The sequence below is a fragment of the Megalops cyprinoides genome, chromosome 19 (assembly GCF_013368585.1).
Source record: "Megalops cyprinoides isolate fMegCyp1 chromosome 19, fMegCyp1.pri, whole genome shotgun sequence".
NCBI classification, from domain to species: domain Eukaryota; kingdom Metazoa; phylum Chordata; class Actinopteri; order Elopiformes; family Megalopidae; genus Megalops; species Megalops cyprinoides.
Window position 1 is genome coordinate 21,405,000 of NC_050601.1, and position 26,257 is coordinate 21,431,256.

A 26,257-nucleotide genomic window follows, 5' to 3' on the forward strand; every position below is an offset into this window, starting at 1 on the left:
AGCTGTGTGGGCTGAGCCTCTCTGTTGCTGCAGCTGTGTGTGTGTGTGTGTGTGTGTGTGTGTGTGTGTGTGTGTGTGTGTGTGTATTTGTGTGTGTATTTGTGTGTGTTTGTGTGTGTTTGTGTGTGTGTGTGTGTGTGTGTGTGTGTGCGCGTGCCTGCCTTTATGTGTGTGTGTGTGTGTGTGTGTGTGTGTGTGTGTGTTTGTGTGTGTGTGTGTGTGTGTGTGTGTGTTTGTGTGTGTGTGTGTGTGTTTGTGTGTTTGTGTGTGTGTGTGTGCGTGTGCCTGCCTTTATGTGTGTGTGTGTGTGTGTGTGTGTGTGTGTGTGTGTTTGTGTGTGTGTGTGTGTGTGTGTGCGCGTGCCTGCCTTTATGTGTGTGTGTGTGTGTGTGTGTGTGTGTGGGCGTATGTGTGTGTGCCTGTCTATATGTGTGTGTGTGTGTGTGTGTCCCTGCCTATATGTATATGTGTGTGCGCATTGCCTGTGTAGTGCAGGTGGGACGGGTGTGTCTGTGTGTGTGTATGTGTACATATGTATGCGTGTGCATATGTGTGTGTGTGTGCATGTGCGTGGAATGCAAATTTGTAAATCTCTCTGGACATGCATCCACTGTCACTTGAAGACCAAAACCTGCATGGCGCTGTGAAAACATGACCAATATGAATATCAAAGATCATGAAACCAGATCAGAGACAAGGACACCCCAACCTCAGGACCCAGCCCCTTTAATCTCTGCACCCGCTGGGTTACCTCCCTGAGTTACCAAGGCAAGGCAAGTCTCTTTCGATAAACCTCTGAGTCCTTTCCCATCATTGGTGTTCATTGCCAAAGGACTTCATAAAGGTGTCAGCCAGTACACAGCACTGAGATGATGGCTTCTCTCAGGTGTGAAATCCCAGGGTCCGCTGGGGCCGAGCTCCGCCCCCCACCACCCTCAGCTGTATCAGCAGGTTTCCCATCATACCCCCCCCCCCCCCATTCCATTCTCCCTGCCTCTCTGCACTGTATTGACTGTACAGTCTCTCGCTGGAGAAGAGCTTAGCAAAGCAATTTCTCTTTTTGGTAAAATGTAACCGCCTTGGGGCAGGTCGCCTGGTCCTGCTGTTTCCCACGGAGCCGCCTGATTTAGTGTACAACGGCTACTCTGTGACAGAAAATGTATTTCACATCATAAATCTGAAATATAAATGTGTACAATTAAATTTCCCTTTTTAGTTTTCCCAGTACAAATACTGTGAGAACTGTAGGTGTAAGTAAGGGTACAGCTGCGCTGTAAATCATAGTACTGTATATATCATCTATAAATATCGTTTTTATTTTAATTTGGTGAGCTAATGTACAGATGTTTTTTCTGAATTTTTGTTTCTGTAGGAAATGTATTGTTAACTCCTTTTGAAAGGTTAATAAACAACCGTATATTTGAACTGAAAAGCTTTCAAAAGTACATATGTCATTACTACATCATTATATAGACCCAGACAAACAACTTTTAAGCAAGTTCCGTTGCAGTGTGTTAATTCTGCAAAGATATACGCTGCATAGAGCCGAAACATTTTAAGGGGAGTTATTGCCTAATTTTGGCATAGTGCAGAAAAAGAGACAGATATTCTCACTGATTTCATTAGAATTGCCACATTTGCAGAGTAGTATTTCTGAAATGAGAAATATTATTCTTGGAAGTAAATACACGTTTTGCCATGCAGGAGCACAGGCTGTGCAGTTCCATTCCTGGCACCACTCGAACCCCGTGGAGACCAAATCACACCTCTGCCATCGCAAGCCACTTGGACAGGTTACTATAGTCACGGAGGTCATGTTCAAATCAGAAAACCTCACAGGTTTATTGCCACTGACTGCCTTGGTTGCACATTATTCAGTCCAGTGTCCCTTGTCCCAGACAGACAAAGCTGAGCTTTTTTTTTTTTCCGAGTGCTGCACTTGCAAACAGTAAGCATCAGATTTTGCGTAACCTAATTTAGCTTCTAACATCTCCATGCCATGTGTTCTGAAATCTGGCTACTGCTTTGCCTTATGCATAAAGCCGACATTTTCTCCTCAGTCTGGTTTGGTGTACTGGACGTACGTTTTCAATGATTAAAGCTATAGGAGATCTGATCTTTATTTTGAATGTGGTTTATAGGGTACATTGATTTGTTTCTTGCTGGACATGTGGTCTGCATACAAAGGGATGTATGAAGGAATGAACAGCTGAATATGAAGTCTCAACCAGCCTGTCTCAGACACGAATATGCCTTGTGGCTGAGAGCTTGTCCTTCAAGGACCTTGAATGGGTTCTGCTTCAGGGATCACCAGGTGAACTCTGCCCCTGTGAAGCAGAGTGTTTCTCTCTTGTAAACCTGCTGCACTCTGGAAGGTGAGGAGAAGGTGAGGAGCTTATTAAAGTTCATCATCATTGTGATTTCTAGTTTAAGGCTGAGTGTCTCTGTAATGTCCGGTTTGCTTCGAGCTGCCTTTGAGTCAAATAGCAGAAGCTATGTACAGAGAAAGAAGCATTAATCCTGAGGGTTAACAAACTCCTGTCCACAGGGAAATGATTAGGATTTATAATTTGCACTGGGTCAAAATGGCCTTAATAACAAGCTTGTTCTGAAATTGTACTCTGTTTTAACCAATACAATATTCTATACTTACCCATTCCTGATTGTTCTGGCTCATATATATATACACATCATATATATAACTGTTGATCATATAAGTTGGTTGTACTGAACAATTTTCCATATTTTTTAATATATAAATGAAATGTAAAGAATTTTGAAAGTGCTGTCAATTTTGAAAGTGCTGTCATTCACAAGGTGAATTGAAGCTGCGAAGGAATGTCTGCCCCTGACCAATGAGAGCGCGTGTGTGTGTGCGTGTGTGTGTGTGTGTGTGTGTGTGCGCGTGTGTGTGTGTGTGTGTGTGTGTGTGTGTGTGTGTGTGTGTGTGTGTGTGTGTGTGTGTGTGCGTGTGTGTGTGTGCGTGTGTGTGTGTGTGTGTGTGTGTGTGTGTGTGTGTGTGGGAAGGAGGGTCCTTTACATTGTCCAGCAAGAATGATTTGCTGTATTCTGATGTAGATCCATATAGGGTTGACTCGTTGACTGCATTTAACACATGATCCTGTATCGGTTTAGTGTGGAGCAACAGAAAATGTGTGAGTGGATAGCATGAAACAGTCTCTCCCTCAGGGTTCAGAGTGAGATTCTCTCTCCATCCTTGTGGGTTTTAACTCTTCTGTAGAGCTACCTGTGTTTCCCCTTTGCAAAGTGCTGCTTCGGGTCTCATCGCAGGTCTCAGAAGGTTCACAGAGCTCACAGAGGCAGGGACAGCCAAGGAGCAAGTGCTGCAGTGAAAGACCCGCCTTCCAGCTGATGTCACCTCCCAGGGACGGCCCATCTGAAGCCAGTCGCCTGGCAACAGCCAGGGAGATGAAGGAGAGCTTGGAAGGGGAGGGTGGGGAGGGAGTGGCTTAATCCCAACAACTGTTGCCAGAGCCGTGGTGCCTGTCTGTGTGCGAGGCGGCGCGCGCGTGTGTGTGAGTGTCCGTGCATATCTCTGCGCGCTCGACCGTGAGAGGGGGAGAGAGGGTCGTCCGAGCCGGAGGTTCTGAGGGAGGCTGTGGCATTCGGTGAGCCGCAGAGGAGAGGACTCTCGCTCTTTTCACGCCTTCCACCCCTGCCCCCCTCCCTCCCTCTCTCCCTGCGGTTTTACCCCGGAGAGGGGTGGCGGAGGGCTGGGCTGTTGCCGCCGCGACGCCCCCCACCCCACCCCCCTATCCCCACACCTGCACCTGTTGGATCGCGGGCACGTGTGCGTTGGGCATCGGAGCAAGGATGTCTGCGGCGGACGGCAGTTTGGCCAGTGTGGTCGGGACAGCGGGGAGGGTCGACTGTCCCTCGCTAAGAGACGGGGTAAGATCCGCCTCTGCTCCACCGTGGGGGGCACGCTGTGTGTGTGTGTGAATGTGTGTGGGGGGAAGGTGGGGGCGCCGGGGTGCTTTGTTCCTGCCCGGTGCTTCTGTACTCTTGGGACTCTTCTCTCTCTTTCTCTCTCCCCCCTACAGGCACCCCACCCCTCCCCCGTACCCCATTGTGGTCAGCCTTTATCAGCGTTGGGGCTCGGGTGAGAGGCTGACCCATAGGGGGGGGTCTGTCTCGCCCCTCCTCCAGTGATAAGGGCATTCATCCCTAACTGGAGATCTTTGGGCAGAGGAGACCGGGGCAGTGAGAGGTCGGTGTGTAGCGGTGGGGGGTGTGTAACATGCCGTGTAACGTGCAGTGTAACGTGCCATGTGATGCTCAGTGAAAACCCTCTGTGGAAACCCTCAGTGAAAGCCTCTCACATGCGGACACAGCAGCCAGGCCCGCATGCCCTGGGTGGGACAGGAGAAGCCTGCCACAGCTGCCTGGTTAAGGAGCGGGATGTCAGACATGGCTGGGGGGGAGCAGGATTTCAGGTTTTGCTGGTCTGTTATCAGAGCCTCTGATGTGGAAATATCAAGTGAAAGGCATGCGGTTGTGCTGTTTACACAGAAACAGGGAGATAAGGAGCACTCACACAGACCTGCTGTGAGTCTCGGTAACACTATCAGGGGTAAACCTTGGCGTGAGCTGTGGCTTTTGACCTATAGGTTTTGTAGGGTGGAGATTTTGCCTCTGCGGAATAAAATTCAGATATTACATTTTCTGCATCTTAACAGATGGTCATAGACTGTTTTCAAAATTAGTATTAAGCAAGATCTGATTGTCTTGTTAAAGATATATTTAGCCTGGACTAGAATAACTAGATTATCCATTGACTTAGTCAGGACAAATGTCTGGTAATCCACTGAAAGCAGAAGGACTTACTGCATTCAAATGCTAATCAGTGAGTGAGTGTGTGTGCTCACGACCGCGCGCGTGTGTGTGTGAGTGTGTGTGTGTGATGGAGAGAGGGAATTCAGAGGAAACACTCCCGAAATGAACAAGCCTTTTCCCTTGCAGTGCCAGTTCACTTCCAGTAATGTTGCCTATACCCAGGGAAAGATCAACTGCAGCAGGGTGTGCTTCATCCGCTAGCACTCCCGCTAACCCCCATCCCTCCAGCTCACACTGGCTGCCGGCTCTCGCTGTTTGGGCTGGATCTTGCGAGGTGGGCTGAACCCCCTGGTCCCGGGGCTCAGTCCAAGGCACACAGCGAGTTCTGATGCAGTGGGGATTAAGCCGTAGCCTGGGGCGAGGAAGGTGGGCCTTGGGGGATTTGAACTGTACACTGACAGCCGATTGGAGGGTTGAGGGAGAGAGGGGCGGGGCAAGGCTCAAAGTTGGGAATCCGATTGGGCGGCGCTTGGACCCTAGGGGGCCATCGGCTGATTTAATCACCAGCCGCTGTGAGGGCTTCTCCTGGGGCGTTGAGTTTGAGAGAAGAAAAGAGCGTGTTGTTGGGAAAAGGTCAGAGGAGAACAGAGAGGGGGGTCATTGAAATTCCTCCCCCGTCACCCTCCCTCAGCCCCTCTGGTTCCTTTCATTGTTTTCTGCGTTTCTGTCTCACTGGCTGCACGGGTCCAGGCACAGGCAAACACTGCAGCGGTTTACAGACTGCGGAGAAAATGTCAAGGTGGGAGTCAACCTTCACACTCAGGGCTTTCTGTGCCCCCCACACACACACACACACACACACACACACAGCTGGACCAGAAAGCACCACTTCACCGCAGCCAGCCCTTACATCACTTCCCGTTCTTGTCCCACAACAGCGTGTTTGGCTGTTTCGGCTTTGCGCCGGTGCTCACCGGCGGTTCGCTCCGCAACGGAAGCAGTCAACATCGACAGAGCAGCGACTTTGCTTTTGACCGTTCGTCCTTCCCCTGCGTTTGACACACGGGTAACACACGCATCGGACCACAGACGGGCTTAACGGTCCCGTTCGTTGCCTGGAAGCGCGCATTTGCGTGTCCCCTTTCCCTGTGGTCGCCGCAGCATGTGTGGGCATACTGAATGGGTGCAAATCAATCGAAACAGCTCTGTCCAACTGAACCAAACACACAGTCTCCTGGGGAACTGATCTGCTGCGTTTTACTGCCTGGTTCTCTATATCCCACCGCTGGGAGAGACTTGGCTTTGTCTGCGTCATTAACTCCACGGCAACTTGTTTTTGCAAACGCCTCATACGCACGTTACTGCTTCGGCCCCGACGGAGCTCTTTCAATAGCTGTTACGAGCGTGCCATGGAAATGTGTCTGTCAGGCGCCCACAAGCGACAATGATTGGCCTTGCAAAGTCTTACGAGCTGCGAGCGGATTTCGGACAGGCTTCAGCTATTTGCTGATTCCAGGGCTGACTGAGGGTCAGTTTCTCGGGCCAAGCGGGGCTGCCAGCAGCCAATGAAATCATCTAAAGTGCCAACAGCAAGACAGGTGTTTTCTGTAAGCAGTTTCCTGTGAAAGTACAGCAGCAGAAAAGCTGTGGGAGGTGAACGGTAGCTATGCTGGCAGAAGACCTGAGTGGCAAACATAAAGCACATAAAATGCACACTGGGCTTACGTGTAAGTTGCGGAATTGAGCTTTGGAGAGAGCAGGAGGGTCTGTTTGATCCATCCGCTCACAGCCACCATGACGGAAGCAGTTGATGTCATTGTGTGTCCTGTAGTGCATTGTCAGTGACCAGGTGATGGCTCTGTAATGGAAATTGTTGCCAAGCTGTGTGTTTGTGATACCTGTCCCAATTCCCTCGATTTCCAAGCCTGTGTGATACGTGTACCACTCTACCGATTCCACAGCCATTCTGTTGCAACATGCGTCTTCTTTGCTTGCTTGTGCTGGATGTCAGTGGACCTTTGAGGAAATGAAATTGGACGTTATTGGTGGGCCAGCAGATGGGCCGTAGTCTTTGGATCATCCTATTGGCTGCCAGTTGCCTCAGTACTCATCAGATGAGTTTTTTGATTGTTCACCTCTCAGTGTCAAAATGTATGGGTTGAGAATTGTTGAACTTGTTAGTATGCTGAACTTTGAGTATTCGTATGTGCCCCGTTCCCCTTTGATTATAGAGTGAATAGCTTGTTCACAGGGTGTGCAGTATATTTGAGGACATGGGCATGTGCTGCAAGTTGCGTGGAATGTTTCAGTGTTGGGCATTGATTTCAGAGCTGGGTTTGAAGCCAGGTGGTTGCTGGTTTGAATCCTAGATGGGATACTGCTTGTTGTAGCCCTTGTTGCGGTATAAGCTTGGTGGCTGAAAATAGTATATGGTTGTACATCTGATGACAGCACTTATTGTGGCAATGATTCCCACGCTGGCACTATATTACAAGTATGGAACTAATGATTCAGCATCTATACGGCCACATGCCTAATCCTGAATTCACCTTTTGGAAGTCGCTCTGGGTAAGAGCCAGATAAATAAATGTAAATGTATGCAACTGCCCAGATATAGAGATTTTAGACCTTTGAAGGATATGGCTGTTTAGATTATTCATGAAGTGGGCACAGGACTGATCAAATGGTTTTCACCCACACTAAAGAAGGAAGGCTGGTTTGGCTGGAATATACTGAGCCACAGTGCTGCTGTGAGATTTCTCTCAAAGGGAGAGGGATGCTTTCTCACGCCTCTGCAGCATCCTCTAGATTTGAGCTTTGAGGAGACTCTGATCTCCTCTTGAAAACACAGCAGAACAAACAGCATCCCCTCCCCTGTCCTCCTCCCGTCTCCTCCTCCTCGTCCTCCTCCTCTTCACACCTTTTTCTGCTGACTCGCACAAACCGGAGGGCCTTCTTTCTGCTTTATCAAACGAACACTCTACCACAATCCTCCAGCCCCCTCCCCCTCCCCGCCCACCAGAATAGTCTGTCCTTCCCTCCTCTGTCCTGGATTTTTCAGACAAAAACATCTCCATAATTAATGATTGCGAATGGAAGGCCTGGATCTTTTACCAGGTGGATGGCAACCGCGCAGGAATGTGTGAGGGGTGCCAGGGGAAAGGGAGGAAGAAAAAATGACAGGCCACATCTTCGCCTTTCTCTGCCCAGGTGGCCCAGCCCCACCCACAGACTCTGCCAGACCTACCCCTACCCGCACTACCGACACAGCCCTGCCCACTCCACCCTCAACCTATGCTGCCGACCCTGTCCTGTCCAAGCTGCCCCGTCCATGCTCCGCCCCCTTAAAGCCTGGCATTTGGGCTAGAATTGAATATACTGTGTGTATTCGTCGGAGAAAAAGACATGGTACCATCTCGATGTCCATTCATCTCTAACAGGCGCTAGCTGTAGTATTACATTCAGAAACACTACCTCCTTTTGGAAGTTTAGGAGCTGCTCTAGGCATGTATCAGCAAATGGAGATGCATTTTAATGCAGAGTTTCCACTGCAGCGCACAGGGGTTTTCATTTATTCAGCAGGAGCTTCTTCACAAGATCTTTGATCAGCCACCACAAAGGAGATCGAGGCCGCATAGTTAGGCATTAGCTTTCTTCGGTCAGCACGAGCATGAGATATGTATGTGTTTTGCATGCATTTGCATAAATGAAATTTGAATAAGGCTCACGTCCGCTGGACTGCCGGTCTGCTGGCTCCGTTATCTCCATTCCTGTCGACTGTGGGCCGTGGAACTGAGAGCAGGAGCAGGGGTAAGAGCGAGAGTCATGCTTCTTCATGCTGTTGGGGTGCAGCCCGCCTGTGAGCTGACACAAGAGACTTGTTACACGTTGGCCTTCCCTGCCTACGGCACTGGCAGGGTGGAGAAACATAGTTTCTCCTTGGTGAAATTTCTGTCTTGTCCTCTTTTGATGTATACAAACATCCCTGTGAAAGCTAAACCACAGGGACTGCAGCATTACACAGATTTGGTTGTCTAAGAAACTGGCCCCATCCTTTCCCTGTGCTGAGAGAAGGACTCAGCGCAGGCTTGCAGAACCTTGCTCTCCAGCAAGGCCACGGCAGCCAGACTGAATCTGTGCAATGGTGCTGTTGGTGCTGTGTTCAGGTGGGGCTGTGTTCAGGTGTGGCCATATTCAGCTGTGGTTGGGTTCCAGTGTAGCCTTGTTCAGCTTATGTTCAGGTGTCCTTGTAGTCAGATATGGCTGTGTTCAGGTCATGCTGTTTTCAGAGCTGTGTTCAGGTGTTCAAGTGAAATGTTGTCAAAGCCATTGTGAGGTAATGAACTCAGCAATACTTGTTTTCAGAGTCTTCACAGTAATTCCTTGATTGCATGATTGGATCTTAAACTCACCACATTCCCACATGTAAAGATTAACTGCTGTGAGGAGTCACACGGTAATAACCTGTCGTGGGATTGGCTGGCTGTAGCAGCCGTGGGATGTGGCAGCGAGCCAGTGAGATGCACCCTGCTTCTCTGTGCAGGGTGTAAATGGGTCCACCCTCTCCAGGTTCCTTGGGGTATGGACACAAGTATATCGCTCTCATGAATCTGAAGCAGTAGGGCTCCCAGGTCCGACACTCAGGCACTGACAGAATGGTCCCCATCGCAAATTCACAGGGTCACAGTGTCACTGTTCCCTGCTCCCTTTCTTATTTTCATTTGCTTTTGCCATTCACTGAACCAGTGAGGGGGAGGTGAAAAACATTATTCTATCCTAGCATGAGCACTGTCTTGCTCTCCCCGTAAATGTATACATACCCAAAGACCATGATTTACTCCTTGCCAATCTCTGTGTCCTATCCTTCCCAAAAGACCACACAGCATGTGCCACAATACTGAATATTATGTCCTTTAAATACTGTGCTTTATGTTAAAATATATTTAAATATACAGATATTAGTAGTATCTGTATTAATGTCATGGGAATTTTTTTTGTGAAAATTTATTTAAAGACCTCATGATTTTTCATCTATGGGAGCATAGCATTCCATTCCTTATAATCCATACATTTATGACAGGGTTTCCAGACATGCATTGTATCTTAAAAGCAGGGAGCACCCATAACAGTAGTTGCTCTGGAGCATGTTGGTGTATGTGTGGAATACAGGTATTCTCCGTGGTTGCTTTGAGTGCTGTGCACTGAATTATGCATGATGATTTCTGTTCTCTGTAGGCTGTCTTGCTGTTCTCTTTGTGCTGTGTGACACACATTGTGTGTGTCACTTTATATAATACCGGTTAGCTTGCAGTCAGATTTTCACTCTAAAATTGGTCAGCTTGCTAGAGATGTGATTGATCTGAAGTCCAGGTCTTTCTTGACTAGTTCCTGTGGGATTCCTGTTGCACCTGCCAAAGGCTGGAGGACCCTATGGACATGCCTTGCATTCCTGTGATGTCACGCATTAAAAACACAAAGCTCTGTAGCTCTGTTTTTCTTTTTTACTTGGATCCCTCCTTCAAAGTAGAGGTCCCTAACTGAGTGTAGCAATCCTTGTCCGAGAGTAGGGATCCTTAACTGAGAGTACAGATCTGTCCCTAAGAGCAGTGATCATTTCCTTAGAGTAGGGGTTCTTCCCTCAGAATAGGGATCCTTCCTTCAGAAAAGGGATCCTTCCCTCTTATTAAGAGAGATAGAGTGGGAATGAATGCGGTGTACCTGCACTGTGGGGTAAATAGGATTGAGCAAGGAGTTATCAGGATAGGGCAGCCCGCCTCACATTCATCTGCAGTCCAGCATGTGAAAGTCTCTTTAGTTCTGACTGTAAGCAGGGGCTGGGGTCAGAGAGTCTGGACTCTCATGGTGCGTCTGCAGAGAAGGTAGGCTCCGCCAGTCCGGCTGCAGGGACTGCTTTGTCAAGAGGTCGAGGGGTTGGTCGCGGACCCCCACAGGCTGCCGGCATTGGTTTGGGGTTGCGGCTTAGCTCTCCCCGTCCCCACGGCTGGCCAGTTCTCCCGCAGAGAGGGTAGAGCGCAGTGGTGCGGACCTAGAGGGATTACTTTGATTAAAGTCATCGCTGAGAGGGGAGTTCAGACAGCTCTGCAATTTGGAAATTACTGAGAGAGAACAAAGTGAGCAAAAAAAGCACTCCTCCAAAGGACAGTGTATGTGTGTGTGTATCCATTCCTTTATATTGGACCAGCCAAAAGAACACTTGCAGTGTGTTTTCTGTGTATGCATGCCTGTGTGTGTGTGTGTGTGTGTGTGTGTGTGTACACACACGTAGGTCTGGTCTCAATACAGCCCTGATGGTAAATGTTTTCTTCTTTAATTTTCTAGAGTCAGCAATCAATAATATTTGAGCAAGGCCACACTGCCTAGTTAAGAAGTTTACTAAAGGCTGGCAATGCTGTTTTACAGAGTGAGCAGGCCTCTGTCACATCAAATGTTCAGAACATGTGCTGCCTCCTCATAAAAAATGTCACTGTCTGCAACCATAGACAAATAATGTGAAAACACACAGTGCCATCTAGTCAAAGCTTAACCAATGACCCGCCCCCATCAACCACAAGCAGAGCAGTTGCCAGCTCTTTCAGATATTGTGCTTTTAGAGTTGTCCTTGCCTAGAATTAACAATGCTGATCTCTCTACCATGCAAATGTGGAGGAGTTCAATGTCTGCAGTCAAGCACCTGCTTTCGAACTAATGTTATCTTTTTAATTCTCATGAATGTTATTTATCTTTATTTTATTTTAAATGATGAGTTGTTTCACATCCCCTGTAGGGGAGAGGGCCTGTGGCTGTGGAAGAACCACCAGTAGAAATGTTAATAACTAAAAAATACTAACTAGTGAGGCTCTATGTACTTGGAGAGGTCTGCATAAAGAAAGCACGTTGTACTGCTGTGTTTTTAATGCAAATGCTTGATTAAGATCCTTCCAGCAATATCAAGGCACGATGTTTGCTGTTAGCATTTTCTCAAACACCAGGTGCTCTGTGTGACCACTACATCAGCCAACTGCGTTGCGTTGTCTGAATTTCAACAAAGGCTCTGGATATGCGCATAGGGAGACTGTTTTAAAGGAATCAGGAGGATAGAATTCAATTTTGGGTCCCTTTTTCAGGTCCTTTTCCCACCACAGAAAGAGAGCAGGAGAGCCAACTGAACCCGGTCCAGAGTGAGGCGCCACCTACAGTGTAAATCAGTCCTTTTTTTGTGTTTTTCGGAACGGCCAAATCCTGTCAGGGAGAATGGTTTTTCTTCCTTCTGTTTGGCGCGGTTATGTCTAGCAGTCACCGTAGGGGATTTATGGAGATGGTTTAAATCGGATGGTGTCGAGGGTGTGCAGTTTTACTGCGGTGTTGGACTGTCAGACCACGGTGAACGCTAAAGGCCCAGCTGTAATTCACGGACATAACGAAGCCGTATCGACCCGTGAATCGCTGTAAATACTTCACAGAGAGACGCTGTGGATGGAAACGTGCCCGGGTAGAGACCTGAGGGGAAACGGTCATCTGCGTTCACCAACCCTGACCTTAACCTGGGACCAGGTCCATGTGAGACCGCTGAGGTTTTATCGCCAAATTGCTGGGCTGTAATCGTTCAAACCCCTCCCCGCCACCTCGGGGTCAGCGGGTGTGGTGTCCTTCCTCATGACATCCAAATCTGGCTATGACATCTAGCAACGAGCTTGCATCCAACATCTGCCATTACAGGAGACTTCATCATAGGCGTAGTGCTCATTTCATGTCAAATTATCATGTCCATTGTTAGCCATATCAGTTACCTGTATACACTCACAGCTAAGCCAGGCGAAAACTAAGCTGTATTAATAATCATATTCCATGCTTGCTCTGAGTAAGAGTAACTTGCTGACTTAGCTATCATTAGCACAGGGCTCTTCAACTACTTTTTCATGATGGCCTGCTGAATTGCGTGTGCTCTCTGTTGTAGAACTTTTTCTACTACTTGATCTCATCAAGGTGACACATCATGTCTGCATTCACTACTTGACCTCGTCAAGGTGGCACACCATGTCTGCATAGGAATGTGTGATTTAATCAGACGCTAATGTTTCCTGCCAATGATCAAACACTGGTGCTTTGTCAGTGCCACGCAGGCACACGCACTGTTTATATCTCTTAAATGATGAGCAGTTTTTCACACTCCCTGTAGGGGAGGGGGCATGATCCCAGATCTGGGCAGACTGCTCAGTCTCCTGGTCATCTCTTCAGAAAAGCTAACAGGGCAGATATTTTTTTCAATATCTGACGTTTTTGACATTTTTGTCAATTTATTTTCTCCTTATACTGAAACAGTTTAGGAGTGTATGTGTGTATAAGCCACATTGACACATGCATAGCTATTTCTCACCTTCAGGATGACATGACACTTTTTATTCTCCTGTGTGGTAAATGATGTAGAACAGGAAGGTATTAACTGAACACGTGAAAAATATTTAAAAAGTACAAATATTTCTGCTTCACGATCAGCAACAACCAAACAAACAGGGAAAACAAATTAACATGAATAGGCATATTAACATGTAAGCATTTTAAAATTAATAAAACAGCTCATGGCATTTACTTAAATTGCTACAGAGTAGTTGCAATTTAGGATGATTTTAGTAAGTATACGTCTGTCTCTCAGTAATCAAAGAGCCAGCTTACAGGTTACCTTGGTCTGAAAACCAACAGCTGAATAGCCTTCCATAGGAAATTTACACAATGCCATATTAAGGGATGAAAACCATATTGAATCCAATTACAACGTGAGTCTGTACAAAGCATACAGCTTTAGTAATGCTTTCAATGATAGGTCCTATATAAGTTCTTCATAAACACTTCTTTCAAATGACAAATCAGAATGCCATGGTAAGTGTTTCTTGAAAGTGATAGATTATAACTAACAGGGCCACAGTATGTGTCAGCTGGCATAGGTATTATTTGAAAGCTTTTTGGTAGGGGAAAATGAATCGTGTGTAATTCTTTTGGACATTTGAGTTTCGTTTGGACCCAGTTCATGACGCACAGTTTAAGGGCGTATGTGTAAAGTGTCGAGTTTTGACACGGTTGTCCGGGGTCAGAGGGCGGGGACAGCGCCGCTTGTTTCTGTGCAAATATCTGTTTTTCACTCACCAAGCCATTGTAAAACATCAAGCCCCTTTATTTACGACCTCCACCCTAAAGCACCACCGTCTGTCACTGCTTCCAAGGGCCGAGCTGTTTGGCACCCCTCCCAGCTCAGCAAGGGAATAGAGGTCTGGGTTGCTGCTCAGGGTCTGGTTAACTGCAGAGCTGAGGCTTCATGTGGGGGCAGGATGGCTGACTGGCTGACTAAACAGGAGGTTGAAGCGCCAGTTTGCAGGCCGTGACACTGAAGCTGTAGCCGTAAAATAAGTTGACAAATATAAACTGCTTCAGGACGTACCCAACGCTGGAGATGGATTACATAGGAAATGTGTCCTTAAGGCACCCTGGGTGTCTGCCAAGCTAATAAATGACGTCAGCGATGACTTGAAGCCAAGAAGCTGACATTGTGTCTGTAACAGTTATATTAACGTGCTTTCTTAAAGACCCCCTTGTCCATTCATGACTTTAATCAAGAAGTTCAACAGTCGATCAAATCAAAGTTCAACAGAAGTTCAGCATAACCATAGGTGGAGAAGGTTTAATGCAAGCTGTTGGTGCTATTCCACAGCTTGAACAGCTGAGCTGCTCAGTTAGTCAGTAAATGCCTGTGCTCTGTGTCTGTCAGTGTGGGTGAGGAGAGAGCTATGACCCATTTGGGCAGGGGCCTCTCTGACCAACGGATGGACCCTGACTTTAGGTCTCAGGACAGAGCTGCTGCTGGCCAAGAGGGGGAACGGAGGGTGGGGGTACTTAAAACCAATCAGAGTTTCCTCTTAAAATTGTTCTACGCGGTGCCTAACCCGAGTACTTACGTAACAGGAGCAAGGAAAGTCGGTGGGATTTCTGCACGTGGGGTCGGGGTTATCTTTAGAATCAGTGAAGCAAGTGGATCTCTGTTTCATACAGGGTATTGGTTTGCTGCACTGCCCTGGGCTGTAGTTTAAGAGGATATGGAATATTACTGGAACATTAATGGAGCACCTCACTGTACCTTTCATCCCTGCTCATTGGTTTGACCTGCAGGAGCGCGGCACAGCACTCAGCTATGTGAGCAGGGTCCCGGGGACCCGCTGTTGGAAAGGCTGGCTACAGCACCGCGTGTGTTTGCACACTTAACCTCAGGAGATAAACTGCAGATCCATATGCATTAGGCCAGATTAGACAGGATTAGAAGGCTCCTTTCTATGTAAAAGGCTCAGTGGGGGTGGGCGGGGGGTATGAGGCAAGGGTGCTGGGTCAGGGGCAGAGGAAGTGAGAGCAAACAGAAAGTGTCTCTGACCTTTGACCTGTCTGTCTTTTTGTGACCCACCCCCCCAGAACAGGTGTGGCAGAAGAGCTTTAGTGGGCATGAGCTTGCAAAAATCTGTTCCTTCTCACATGGTCTAGCCGAGTGTCAACATGATAAGAAATATGTGAAGAAGTCAAAATATTGTACAAATGGTAGAAAATGTCAATTGTTGCAATACATCAATTATTATCTTTTCCATACATGCACAGTATATTATAAAACTGGTTTTACTGTAAAATTCTTATGCATAAAATAGTACCAAAGCAGCAGTAAATGATATGTTTTGTAGTCTATGGACATATGCATATTGCAAGTATGTGGCATATTAATGGTATGGTATGGTATATTAGATCATACATTGACATAGATATAACATGTCATTGGCAGCAAGGCCCTGGTGGCTGAAGTTTTTCCTGTTTCTGTGTTTGCAGGGCATGGAGGCGGGGGTGGGTCGGCCGGTTATCGTGTGTACGCGGCCATACCCCGATTGCCAGCTCTACCCGGAGGAGGCGGGGCTGAACAACAGCGCCGCCCTGGAGGCGGACATGGACAGCGTGGTGGACAGCGCCCCGGGCTCAGACACCTCTGACGGGGGGCGGCCCGACAGCAAGGAGGAAGTTCTTGGAGGCCTCTTCCTGCCTGGAAACGAGTCAGTGGCCTTTAACCTTGTAGCACCAGCATGCTGAGTCTTAAGATATTACTAGATCTGACATAGGTCAATTGTTAATCTATTAATAGATAGTAAGTGGTCAATATAGAATATCTACTGATCAGTTCATACATATTCATCGTCTCCAGACAGATCGGAGAATATGTTTGTGTTTTGTGTGTGTCTGGCTGAGTGACTGTATTTTACCTTGCAGCTCTGGTCATCTGATGGCATCTGACCTATCAGCACGCTCCTCCGCCTCCCTCATATCCAATGAGGAGCAGTTTGAGGACTACGGAGAGGGCGAGGATGGGGACTTCACCCCCAGCAGCCCCTGTCCCGACGACGAGACTCGGACCAACGGGTTCTCTGACCTGGGCTCTTCTGTCCCCTCCAGGTCAGTCTCCTTCACTCACACACTCGCTCAGCCACTAAAGTCCTGGGGAAGGGAAAAAGAGCCATTACAAAGAAAGCACATGATGATGTCAATAATTACATTGCCCTGAATTCCTAATGACAACAAGCAGGCTTCCGTTAGCGCCGGGTGTGTATCCTTTCACAAGCCCCTTGCAGCTCAGGATGTGCCTACACACGGCCACCCCACATAATCCTTCCTGTTCAAACCTTACATAACCGGCCCCGAGCCTGTCCTCAGACGGTCTGATTAGGCACGTTCCCTCGGTGGCGTGTGCCCCTCCCACATCCCGCACCTCACTCCCCTGTCCTCTAAGCCTATTACCGCCGCTCTCCTCTGAGGACCTCTCAGCCCAGGCCAGGGCGATCTGAGCGGATCCCGCTGCCGTGCCGCGGTAAGGATCGGCAGCTGTGTGTCTGTTTGGCACGATGTCATACATCGCTAAGCGGTACTTCGGTAACCCCTCCCATTTGTAGGTGGCTGCAATAAGCGGCACTTCCCAGAACATTTTGATTGGTTTTCCGTTGAAGCTGGTATTGTAAGGTAGTGTGTGACATGGGAAACGTGTGTCTGAATAGACCCCAAGGTGACTCTTGCAAATCTACAACAGAGTGAATGGTACAATATGTGGTATGTGGTATCCTATGCCCTTCCCCACCACCAGTTACATTACATTACATTATTGTCATTTAGCAGATATTCTTATCCAGAGAAACTTACACAGGTTACAATTTTACGTTATCCACTTATACAGCAGGATATTGACTGAGGCAATTCTGCGTAAAGTGCCTTGCCCAAGGGTACAGCAGCAGTGCCCCAGCGCAGAATTGAACCAGCAACCTTTTGGTTACGAGCCCTGGGCCAGCAGACCAATGTTAATCATCGCTACATAAGGATTGGCAGTTTGCTTAGTCATAATGATGTTCACTGCAGGAATATCTGAGCTCTGCAGGTTTATTTGTCTCCCTGCTGTCTGTACATGCACTTATAGCTGTCTCCAGCAGGTTCCTGCCAAGGCCACTTTGAAGTGCATCTCAAAAGCTCACTTCTGTGATTGATAACACAGAGTACCACCCGCCATTACCAAAACCTTTTACAGTTTTGTCTGTGACAGTTCCTGTCACTTTGTTCTACAGCACCCTTACAATTCTTCTTTTTGGCCAGGGGTGCGGGAACCTTAAAGTGAGCCAGGGCAATCAGGTAAGAGCTGAGACCCGTGGCGTTCCTATAACCATCCCCCCCTTTTTCCCCTTCCCCTGTCCCCACAGCGCCAGTCAGACCCCCCAGAAGATGAGGCACCTGTACTGCACCGAGCCCCTGGACGTGTACTGCTCCCAGTGCTGCAAGAAGGTCAACCTGCTCAACGACCTGGAGGCGCGGCTCAAGAACCTCAGAGCCAACAGGTAGGACGTCATCGTGTGCACTACGCTCCTCTACTGTCACACGCACCAAACCGTGCGAAGCGCCACGCGTAAGCGGCCGTGTCCATCTCATCCCATTACCGTAAAAAAAAAAATTGCGTGAGATGAGGCAGGGGGTGCGAACTGGCTGAGTCACACGCGGCGGCTAATCCCATTAAGAATCCCAGTGCCGTGCACTCGGCCCTCCCCGTGTCCCGCACACGTTGGAGTGCCGTGATTACAGGGCCTTTGGTGGCACACAAGAGGCCTGGGCCCTCTCCAGCTTTAACGATGCTCTCCTGTTGCTCGGGCGTGATGAGGTATTGTGAAACCCATTAATGCTCTGGGGTTCACACTTACATGGAGCCTCTTTTGCACTTATGCAATCCATATCTGTGCATTTACCATTATCAGAGGGGATGCGTCACTAAGGAAAGCGGGTTGCCGTGGCTACGGCCTCCTGGGTGAGAGCTGGGTGAAGTGTGGAATCGTGAGATAGTTTGGAAGAGTAGAGAACTTCGGGTGTGGGGGAGGGGTGTGCGATCTGCAGGAAAGGCTCATGGGACATTGATTGAACTAAAAGTTTCTCTTTCCAGCTTTTTCCAAAGTTTTTCCAGCCTTTACTCTTAAGTGTTAGTGTTGTGGACTCAGCCATGGCTTTCCTTGGTGGCTGCTGTTGGTTTGTACCACTATAGCTGTTCATCATTCCCATGTTCTAGCCAGCAGCCAACCATATATATTTTCCCATGTTGATTCAAGGAAGATGTCACACAGAGGGGGGATCATCCAGAATCCAAGGGTCATTCTCTGATAAACCAAGGATAGAGCTGAACAACCTTTATCAAATCAAATAAAAAAGCAACTCTCCTTAAATATGAGTACCACCATGTGGATCACAAGCATTATATGAGCTACAGTGCCATAGTGCAGTCAGTGGTCACATGAAAATTCTTTCACACAAAAAGTAATAATATGACTTATGAGTGTCTCCTTTATATCTGCTACTGTGTAGTCCACAATGCTGTAGTGTAGTCACTGTCTCATCATGAATGTGTCCAATATGTCAAGCACCATTTCAGTTGTATATGCTTTGTCAGTTCGCAAAGTGGAAATGTCTTTGTAGTAACATAGAATGATTTTATGTCTCTTATTTTTCAGCCCAAACAGGAAAATATCCAGCACAGCCTTTGGAAGGTAGGTCACTTTCGCTCCTGCTCTCTCTGCGTATTTGCTCACACAGTGTCAGTGTTAATCATTAACTGTCCCCAGATATGAGCGCTCGGCTTGTGGTGCCCCAGAGATGAGACTCAGCTGGGATCAAAACAGGTGTACATTCAGCCTGCTATTCAGCCTTATTTACCTCAGCGAAGGTCTCACGAGCTCCAGAATGAGCATTTGTGTGTGTGTGAGTGTGGGCCTATGTGTGCATGCGTACCTGCGTCTGTGCAGTGTGTGCGAAAGTGCGTAGTGTGTGCAGTGTGTGTTTGTGTTTTCCCATGTGTTCGCCGTAACAGGCTCCGCTCCTCCTCTGTCTCCAGGCAACTCTTCCACCACAGCAACTTCAGCAGCTGCAACGGGAGCACGGAGGACCTGTTCAGGGACAGCATCGACTCCTGCGACGTGGACATCACCGAGAAGGTACGACACATGCACGCTGCGGCCTCTAGGGGGAGACTCTGCGCTCCGCGATCCACGCACAGGCAGCGAACATAAACACTCCGCTCCTTCCAAGCTCTCTGACACTCAGGCATCTTACTGATTGTAAAAGAGTCTACTCAAATTTGTGGCCCTAGTTTTTAGCGCCTGACCACTTCCACGTACTTAGATTGGAATAAGGGTGTTTGTAACTACCTTATTGATTTTGCATTAGCTTTTTGAAAGTCATCCTCATTGTAAAGCAGTGCAAGTAGTGTGCAATTGTAATTACTGTTGCACTTTTTTTCCAATTTTGGCACAACTCAGCCTCCATAGTTGGCTTTAGCTCCGTATTAAAAACACATTATACCTTCATGCCCAGTCCCCCTCACCAGCGATGTCAGGCAAATAAAATAAATTATGGCACGGATGTTGGATAAAATTCATAATTATTTTACTTATACTAACAATAGCAATTCACACAGTAATGGATAGTGTAGCTGTGGTATGGGCAGGGGGTTTTAGTTTAGAGGTGCTGTACAGCCCCGGCTAGTAGAGGCCACAGTGGAAATAGCACAAAGGTGTAGACACCAGCTGTTTGTTAGCAGCTTTTTTAGCAGTCTTGAGAAGAACACTGTGTGCTGACTGGGTCGCTTAAATGCTGCCTCTTTTGATTGCTTGGCCTTTGTCCATACATTATCTCAGCTGTGAGCATGGCTGTTACCAGGTGTGTTGTTAAACCCGAAGCACAGAAGGTACACAATGCTGCCTATTGATAAGTAGAATTAATCATAATTGTTGACATCAATGGGTAGAGCAAGATGCACCTGTATCGCACTGTGGCAGACTTACTGAATAGTGTTCTTGTGACAGGAGCATGTGCCACTGTACCTGTATTCACCAGCTACGGAGCTGCATCACAACTCCTCCTCTTTCTCTGTGTCTCTGCCCCTCCTTTTATTTCTCTCTGGTTCACTCTCCCTCTCTTTCTTACACAGGTGAGTTACCTGGAGAAGAAGGTGACGGAGCTTGAGAATGACAGCCTGGTGAGCGAAGATCTGAAGACCAAGCTGAAGCAGGAGAATATACAGCTGGTTCACAGGTAACAGGACATACACACGCACATACACACACACATACACAGTGTGTCTAACTTTCGTTTGCACAGCACGTGATGTGTATGATGTGATCATTTTGTGTGTGTGTGTGTGTGTGTGTGTGTGTGTGTGCGTTCACAGGGTTCATGAGCTAGAGGAGCAGATTAAGGACCAGGAGCTGAGGGCGGAGCAGATGCTGGAGGAGGAGCTGAAGAGGCATCGGGAGGCCTACAGTAAGATGGAGCGGGACAAGAACACTGAGATCGAGCTGCTCAGTAATAGGTAACAGCGCTTCCCTCATTACCCAATACACTCCTAAATACCAGACACTCCCCTCAATACCCAACACACTCATTGCTTAACATATCCCTCAACACCACGCACTGACTGTCACACTCTGGCCATGGCTGTCAATGCAGCCGCACATAAGTCTGTTACAACACAGTACACTATAGGGCAACGCTGTTAAGGTGTCATCCGTAGTGAAATATCTGAAAGCACAGTATGGGATATTACATCACATCATACACATTTTCATACAGCACAACATCAACCCAGCACATTATAGAGCAGCAGAGACCTGTTACGCAACACAGTGCAGCTCATTTCAGCGCAGAGCAGTGTAGCAGAATATAGCACAGCACAGAAAGCACAGAGGACTCTGTGAAGGCCAGTGTGAGGTAGGCAGGTGAACACGAGACAGGTGTGAGGTTTGCAGGTGAATGAGGGACAGGTATGAGGGATGCAGGTGAGCGAATGACATCCCTCCTCTCACCCACAGGGTCCAGCAGCTAGAGGAGGAGAATGGAGAGATGACGGTGAACGTATGCAGGCTGAAGTCCCAGACCGAGAGGCTGGATCAGGTATTTCATAGAGTCTGCCTTCCATACAGCTCTTTAACGTCACAGACATGTGCCTCCCGGGAGGCTCGGTCAGTTAAGGCGCCGGTCTCGGGTGCAGGCTGACCCCTAAAGCACTAGGTTTGAGCCCATCCACAACGTCCGGTACCCTACAGCAGTGGGACCAATTTTCTTTGCTCTGCCGGAGATGGGCATGGGTATATGGGCACACCCCTCCCTCGACTTACCAATCTCAGGCACCCTGTAATCAGCTATTCATGAGCCTTGCAGATGATGACAGAGCATGTACCCCATCCCTCAATCAGTGTTAGCTTCCCTGTGGTGCACGAAAATAAAAAGTGTGAAAAAAATATAAAAAAAATAAAAAGTACAAAAATAGAAAGTGTGAAAAATAGCCACTGCAGGTATGTGAACACCACTACCACTGGAATTGGGAGTAATGAGGCTGTGACTGTGAGATGAATTTAATATACCGAACCAAATATGCTGAATGGGTGGCAGTGTAGCATAGTGGTAAGGAGCAGGACTTTTAACTGAAAGGTTGTCGGTTCAATTCCCTGCTGTGGCACTGCTGTTGTACCCTTGAGCAAGGTACCCAGAATTGCCTCAGTAAATATTCAGCTGTATAAATGGTAACATGTAAAAAAAAAATGTAACCTATTTAAATTGCTCTGGATAAGAACATCTACAAAATGCCAATAATGTAATATAATGTAATGATTGATGGTTCCAAAAAGGGAGCGAAAAAAGAGGAAAAAGCCTTAAAAACACAGAGCCATTTCCTTTAGTTCTAGTTCCTTTAACTGAAATGTGTAACGGTGTGTGAAAGCAGCTGCTCGGTAGATGTTGGAAGGCAGAGCGCCTGTTTCCTGACTGAAGCATGCATGAGCTGATGCCCGAGTGTCCGCCCGCAGGAGAAGCAACGCATGACGGACAAGCTGGAGGACACCAGCCTGCGTCTGAAGGACGAGATGGATCTGTACCGGAGGATGATGGACAAGCTGTGGCAGAACAGGCACGAGTTCCAGAAAGAAAGGGAGGCCATGCAGGAGGTGAGGCTCGCGTGTGCTAACACGCACTCACACGTGCACACACCTCATACACACGGGAACCTCACAGACATATACACACTTACACACATACATATGCCTCATATATATAGACACCTAACAGACTCTCTCATACACACACACACATACACACATCTCATAAATAAACACACATCTCATATAGAAACACCCTCTCACACACGGACATAAAATTCATGCACAGTTCTTGCGCCTATATAATGCACCACACACATAAACACACAGTCACAAATAATCGCGTGTCCACACTGTTGATGTCAGCATCTCTCCCCCCCTCCCAGCTGATCGAGGACCTGCGGAGGGAGCTGGAGCACCTGCAGCTCTTTAAGCTGGAGACGGAGCGGCCGGGACGTGGCCGCAGCGGCCTGTCCGAATACAACGCCAAGACTCGCGAGATCGAGCTTGAACACGAGGTCAAGCGGCTCAAGCAGGTGAGTGCACGCTGACACCCTACCACAGACGCTCTAACACCAACACCCCCCTCCCCCACTGAAATAAGCCCCAACTTTCATATTTAATATGCATAAGAAATCCAGATCTACTAGTAGCCAGTTTGGCCTTTTGTGACACAACTCTGAGCCATGACTTTGTCATACCTGCACAAGAGTAAGAATGTCCAACATAGTGCTCCGTTCAAGGGAGAGACACCTTGTTCTCTTGTTACCATTAAAGATAACTTGTCAGATATGGCAGCATTATACATTTAACCTTCATTGATCTGAGCAAAAGGCACACCTCTACTTCACAAAAGGTCAGGTCTCCTGCCTGCTGCTCCTGGTCCACAGCTTTGAGCTGCTACACTGCTCTGACAGTAAGCACACGCTGGCTTTGCATTGAAGGACTGAAGAAACGCACGCACACATATTGTTTCAGCAGATAGCCGTACTTACAGTATCAATATTTACTTAGTAAATATCGCTTACGGTAATATTTACATTACTGTACAGTACAATGGAAGGTCATGAGCAATCAGTCCAAGCTGCAGTTGTGAATTTGCTCTATAAGGTGCTGAGCCCTGGCAGTTCTCCCCTCTACATACAAAGACAAATGAGCATTTAACAAGCAAGTAAAGAAAAGGTGCAATAGGCGTGAGGAGATCCATTCAGGACCTGAGCACACATTGCAGCACAAGGCATCAAGGCCCAGGCCTCGGTCCAGTCCATTTAGGCTCTCACACTGCCACTCTGTTTTGTTCACCCAGAACTTTACTCCCCAGGATATCCCTTCTGAATTCCAGCACCTGGTGTCCACAGGGGCACGGCCTCTGCCCAGTCTGATGGTAAACTGCATTTCCCTGTAGCGTTTGATCCATTAACCACTAACAAGGGCGCCACCTAGAGCCATGGAGGGCTCACGTTCGAGACGTGGGAAATGCACGTGCCATTTTTTCCCTGCTTCACATCTCCATCCTCACACAGTAACTCTTGAGTAATCTTGTGTTCCGTCTAAAAGGACTAGCCATGGTCACATGCAAGCTACTGATTGGTCTGCTGTGTTAACCTATGGACACTGTGTGACTTATGTCTGTGTACATGAGAAAGGGGGGAGGGGAGGGACAGTGAGAGAGGGAGAGTAAGATTGAGAAAGAGAGATGCAGAGAGAGAAAGAAACAGGTATAGGATATAGGATATAGGTATTGGATAGGTAACCAGAAAGGGAAAGAGAAAGAAGAAGCGAGAGATAGGGGGAGACAGGGGGAAAGGAGGACAGAGATGGGGAAACTTCTAGTGTCTGTTGGACAGTCAAGTGGAAGTACATAGGGAGTAGTGACTTCAGGAGAGGTGTAAAGCGGTTGTGCTGAGAAGCCCAGCCCCCTTCAGATACCCTGGCCAGCTGCCCCACCTGTCCTGGCCAGGCCTCTCCTCCTGGGCTGACGTGTCCCCTCCCCTCCTCCAGGAGAACCACAAGCTCCGGGACCAGAACGACGACCTGAACGGGCAGATCCTCAGCCTCAGCCTGTACGAGGCCAAGAACCTCTTCGCCACTCAGACGAAGGCTCAGTCGCTGGCCGCCGAGATCGACAACGCCTCCCGAGACGAGGTGAGAGCCTCCCAGCCAATCAAATGAAAGCTCAGCCGCTGGCTGTGGAGATCAACAACGCTTCCCGAGACGAGATGAGAGAGGGGCACACCTGATAGGCAGTTCTTAAAGGGCTGGGGGACCGAGATTCTTAGAAATGAAATGGATGGCTTTGGATTTTAAGGTTTTATAAAATAATGAGAGTGCAGAATGTAGAAGATGCACAAAAGGGCAAAGGGCAGATGAACATACAGATGAACATGTATGTGGGTGGGGTAATGAACAAAGGAATGGACAGCCACGTGAATGTCTGTGGGTACCAGCTTCAGGTTGTGACCCTTTGGGTATCTCTAACTGAACACACAAAGCTACATATATAAAAATAGACAAAGCCACACATTGCATTACATTACTGAAAATCAGTATGTCCTTATTGAGAAAATCCATCAGGAGTTTAATGACGCACGGATGATTTTACATGTCCTTTACATGTCATGACGCTATTGTCATGGTGTTTGCAGCTCATGGAGGCCCTGAAGGAGCAGGAGGAGATTAATTTCCGTCTGAGGCAGTACATGGACAAGATCATCCTGGCCATCCTTGACCACAACCCCTCCATCCTGGAGATCAAGAACTAGGCCCAGCTCTGCACCGGGGGCGCAGGAAGAGGAGCCACGGCGGTTAGACAGCACCCCCTATAGCTCAGGGGTGTAAACTGCCCCCCTTTGCAGTCCACTTGAACTAAAGTTCATTCTGTGTTTACAAAAGGAATTTCAGTACACTGTAGTAATATGTGAATCACAATGTCTTTTATGCCCTTTTTTCAAAAATTTCTATATATTTTTTTTATTGCTACTATTGTAGTCTTAAAAAAAACAAGATTAGCGATGACTACAAAGCTATTATAACTGCAAAGTAATATACTTGGGAGGCTCAAATGTGGAAAAAATCAGTTTATCTTTGTTATGAATAAAAGATAGGAGTAGTTGCTACCTCTGGGTATGTAGATGCGGGGTTATATAAACCTGCAATATATTTGTCTGTAAACATTATCAGTGCACATAATAAGAAGGCCTAACATAACACAGGCCTCTGAATGACAGTCTACCCTGACAAACAGTGGCTGGACTGTCAATCACTGAGCTGACCATAGGGAGAGAGAGAGGGTGTGAGGGAGTGGGCGGGGTTTGAGCACCATGCAAGTCGACTGAAAAGGCGGGACATGTAATGTAAAGGTGTAAAGGTGTGTGATGGAACTGGGCTGAAGCCGCGGGTTTGTGATGTCGTTGACGGTGGCAGTTTGCCAGCGGTCTGGTCATGGGGAACAGGGCATTGTGTTCGGATGGCCTAGGCTGTTTGAGGTCACACCCCAGACAGGAAGGAGAATGCGGGCACGGAGGGTACTGTCCCAGGACAGGAATACCGTGGGAGATGCGTATTGTGATACAGACACTGCTGGTTTACCTGCTGGCATTTCATGTTAGGGTTAGGGAGCAGCAGGGCCAGAAAAGGGGTGTGGCTCCAGATTGTGGAGACATGTGAAAACAGGTTAAAGTGAGGTGAGGGGTAGATGGGAAAGGCAGTTGCTGAGCAAAGTTTCTAAGGTCTGACCCAATGAGTTGGAGGGACCACAGTATGAGAGGCTGGGAGCAGTGACCCGATGCCCACAGGAGGATATCTGATTTAATGAGGTTCCTTTCACCACAATAACCCCCTCCATAAAAATCATCTCTGGACTCAATGTCCAATCCCCTTCTTTTGGTTTCTCATTTCATTAATCCAACAGGTCATATTACCATGGTTCCCTTCGCACTGATTTCCTCAAGAATGATTATCAGTGTTGCAATCAAGTTTTCTACATGTGTGAAAACTCCCAC

General features: G+C 47.8%; 1 protein-coding gene across 4 annotated transcripts in view; it reads left to right on the plus strand.

The window, feature by feature from the left end:
* Positions 1-25,186, plus strand: part of LOC118794492 (rab11 family-interacting protein 4A-like) — a 57,814-nt gene extending 32,628 nt beyond the window's left edge. The window contains exons 1-14 of one of the 4 annotated variants that reach the window (XM_036552757.1): positions 3,526-3,912; positions 15,649-15,866; positions 16,081-16,263; positions 17,550-17,684; positions 18,840-18,875; positions 19,220-19,319; positions 20,315-20,418; positions 20,555-20,695; positions 21,195-21,276; positions 22,188-22,325; positions 22,643-22,792; positions 23,563-23,640; positions 24,258-24,401; positions 24,902-25,186. In XM_036552757.1, the coding sequence (XP_036408650.1) occupies positions 3,835-3,912; positions 15,649-15,866; positions 16,081-16,263; positions 17,550-17,684; positions 18,840-18,875; positions 19,220-19,319; positions 20,315-20,418; positions 20,555-20,695; positions 21,195-21,276; positions 22,188-22,325; positions 22,643-22,792; positions 23,563-23,640; positions 24,258-24,401; positions 24,902-25,018 (1,704 nt within the window). In that variant the 5' untranslated portion in view covers positions 3,526-3,834 and the 3' untranslated portion in view covers positions 25,019-25,186. Of the gene's footprint in view, positions 1-3,525; positions 3,913-15,648; positions 15,867-16,080; positions 16,264-17,549; positions 17,685-18,839; positions 18,876-19,219; positions 19,320-20,314; positions 20,419-20,554; positions 20,696-21,194; positions 21,277-22,187; positions 22,326-22,642; positions 22,793-23,562; positions 23,641-24,257; positions 24,402-24,901 lie in introns of those variants that run through there. The other 3 variants (XM_036552754.1, XM_036552755.1, XM_036552756.1) reach the window with 3 other exon arrangements.
* The last annotated feature ends 1,071 nt before the right edge of the window (positions 25,187-26,257 follow it).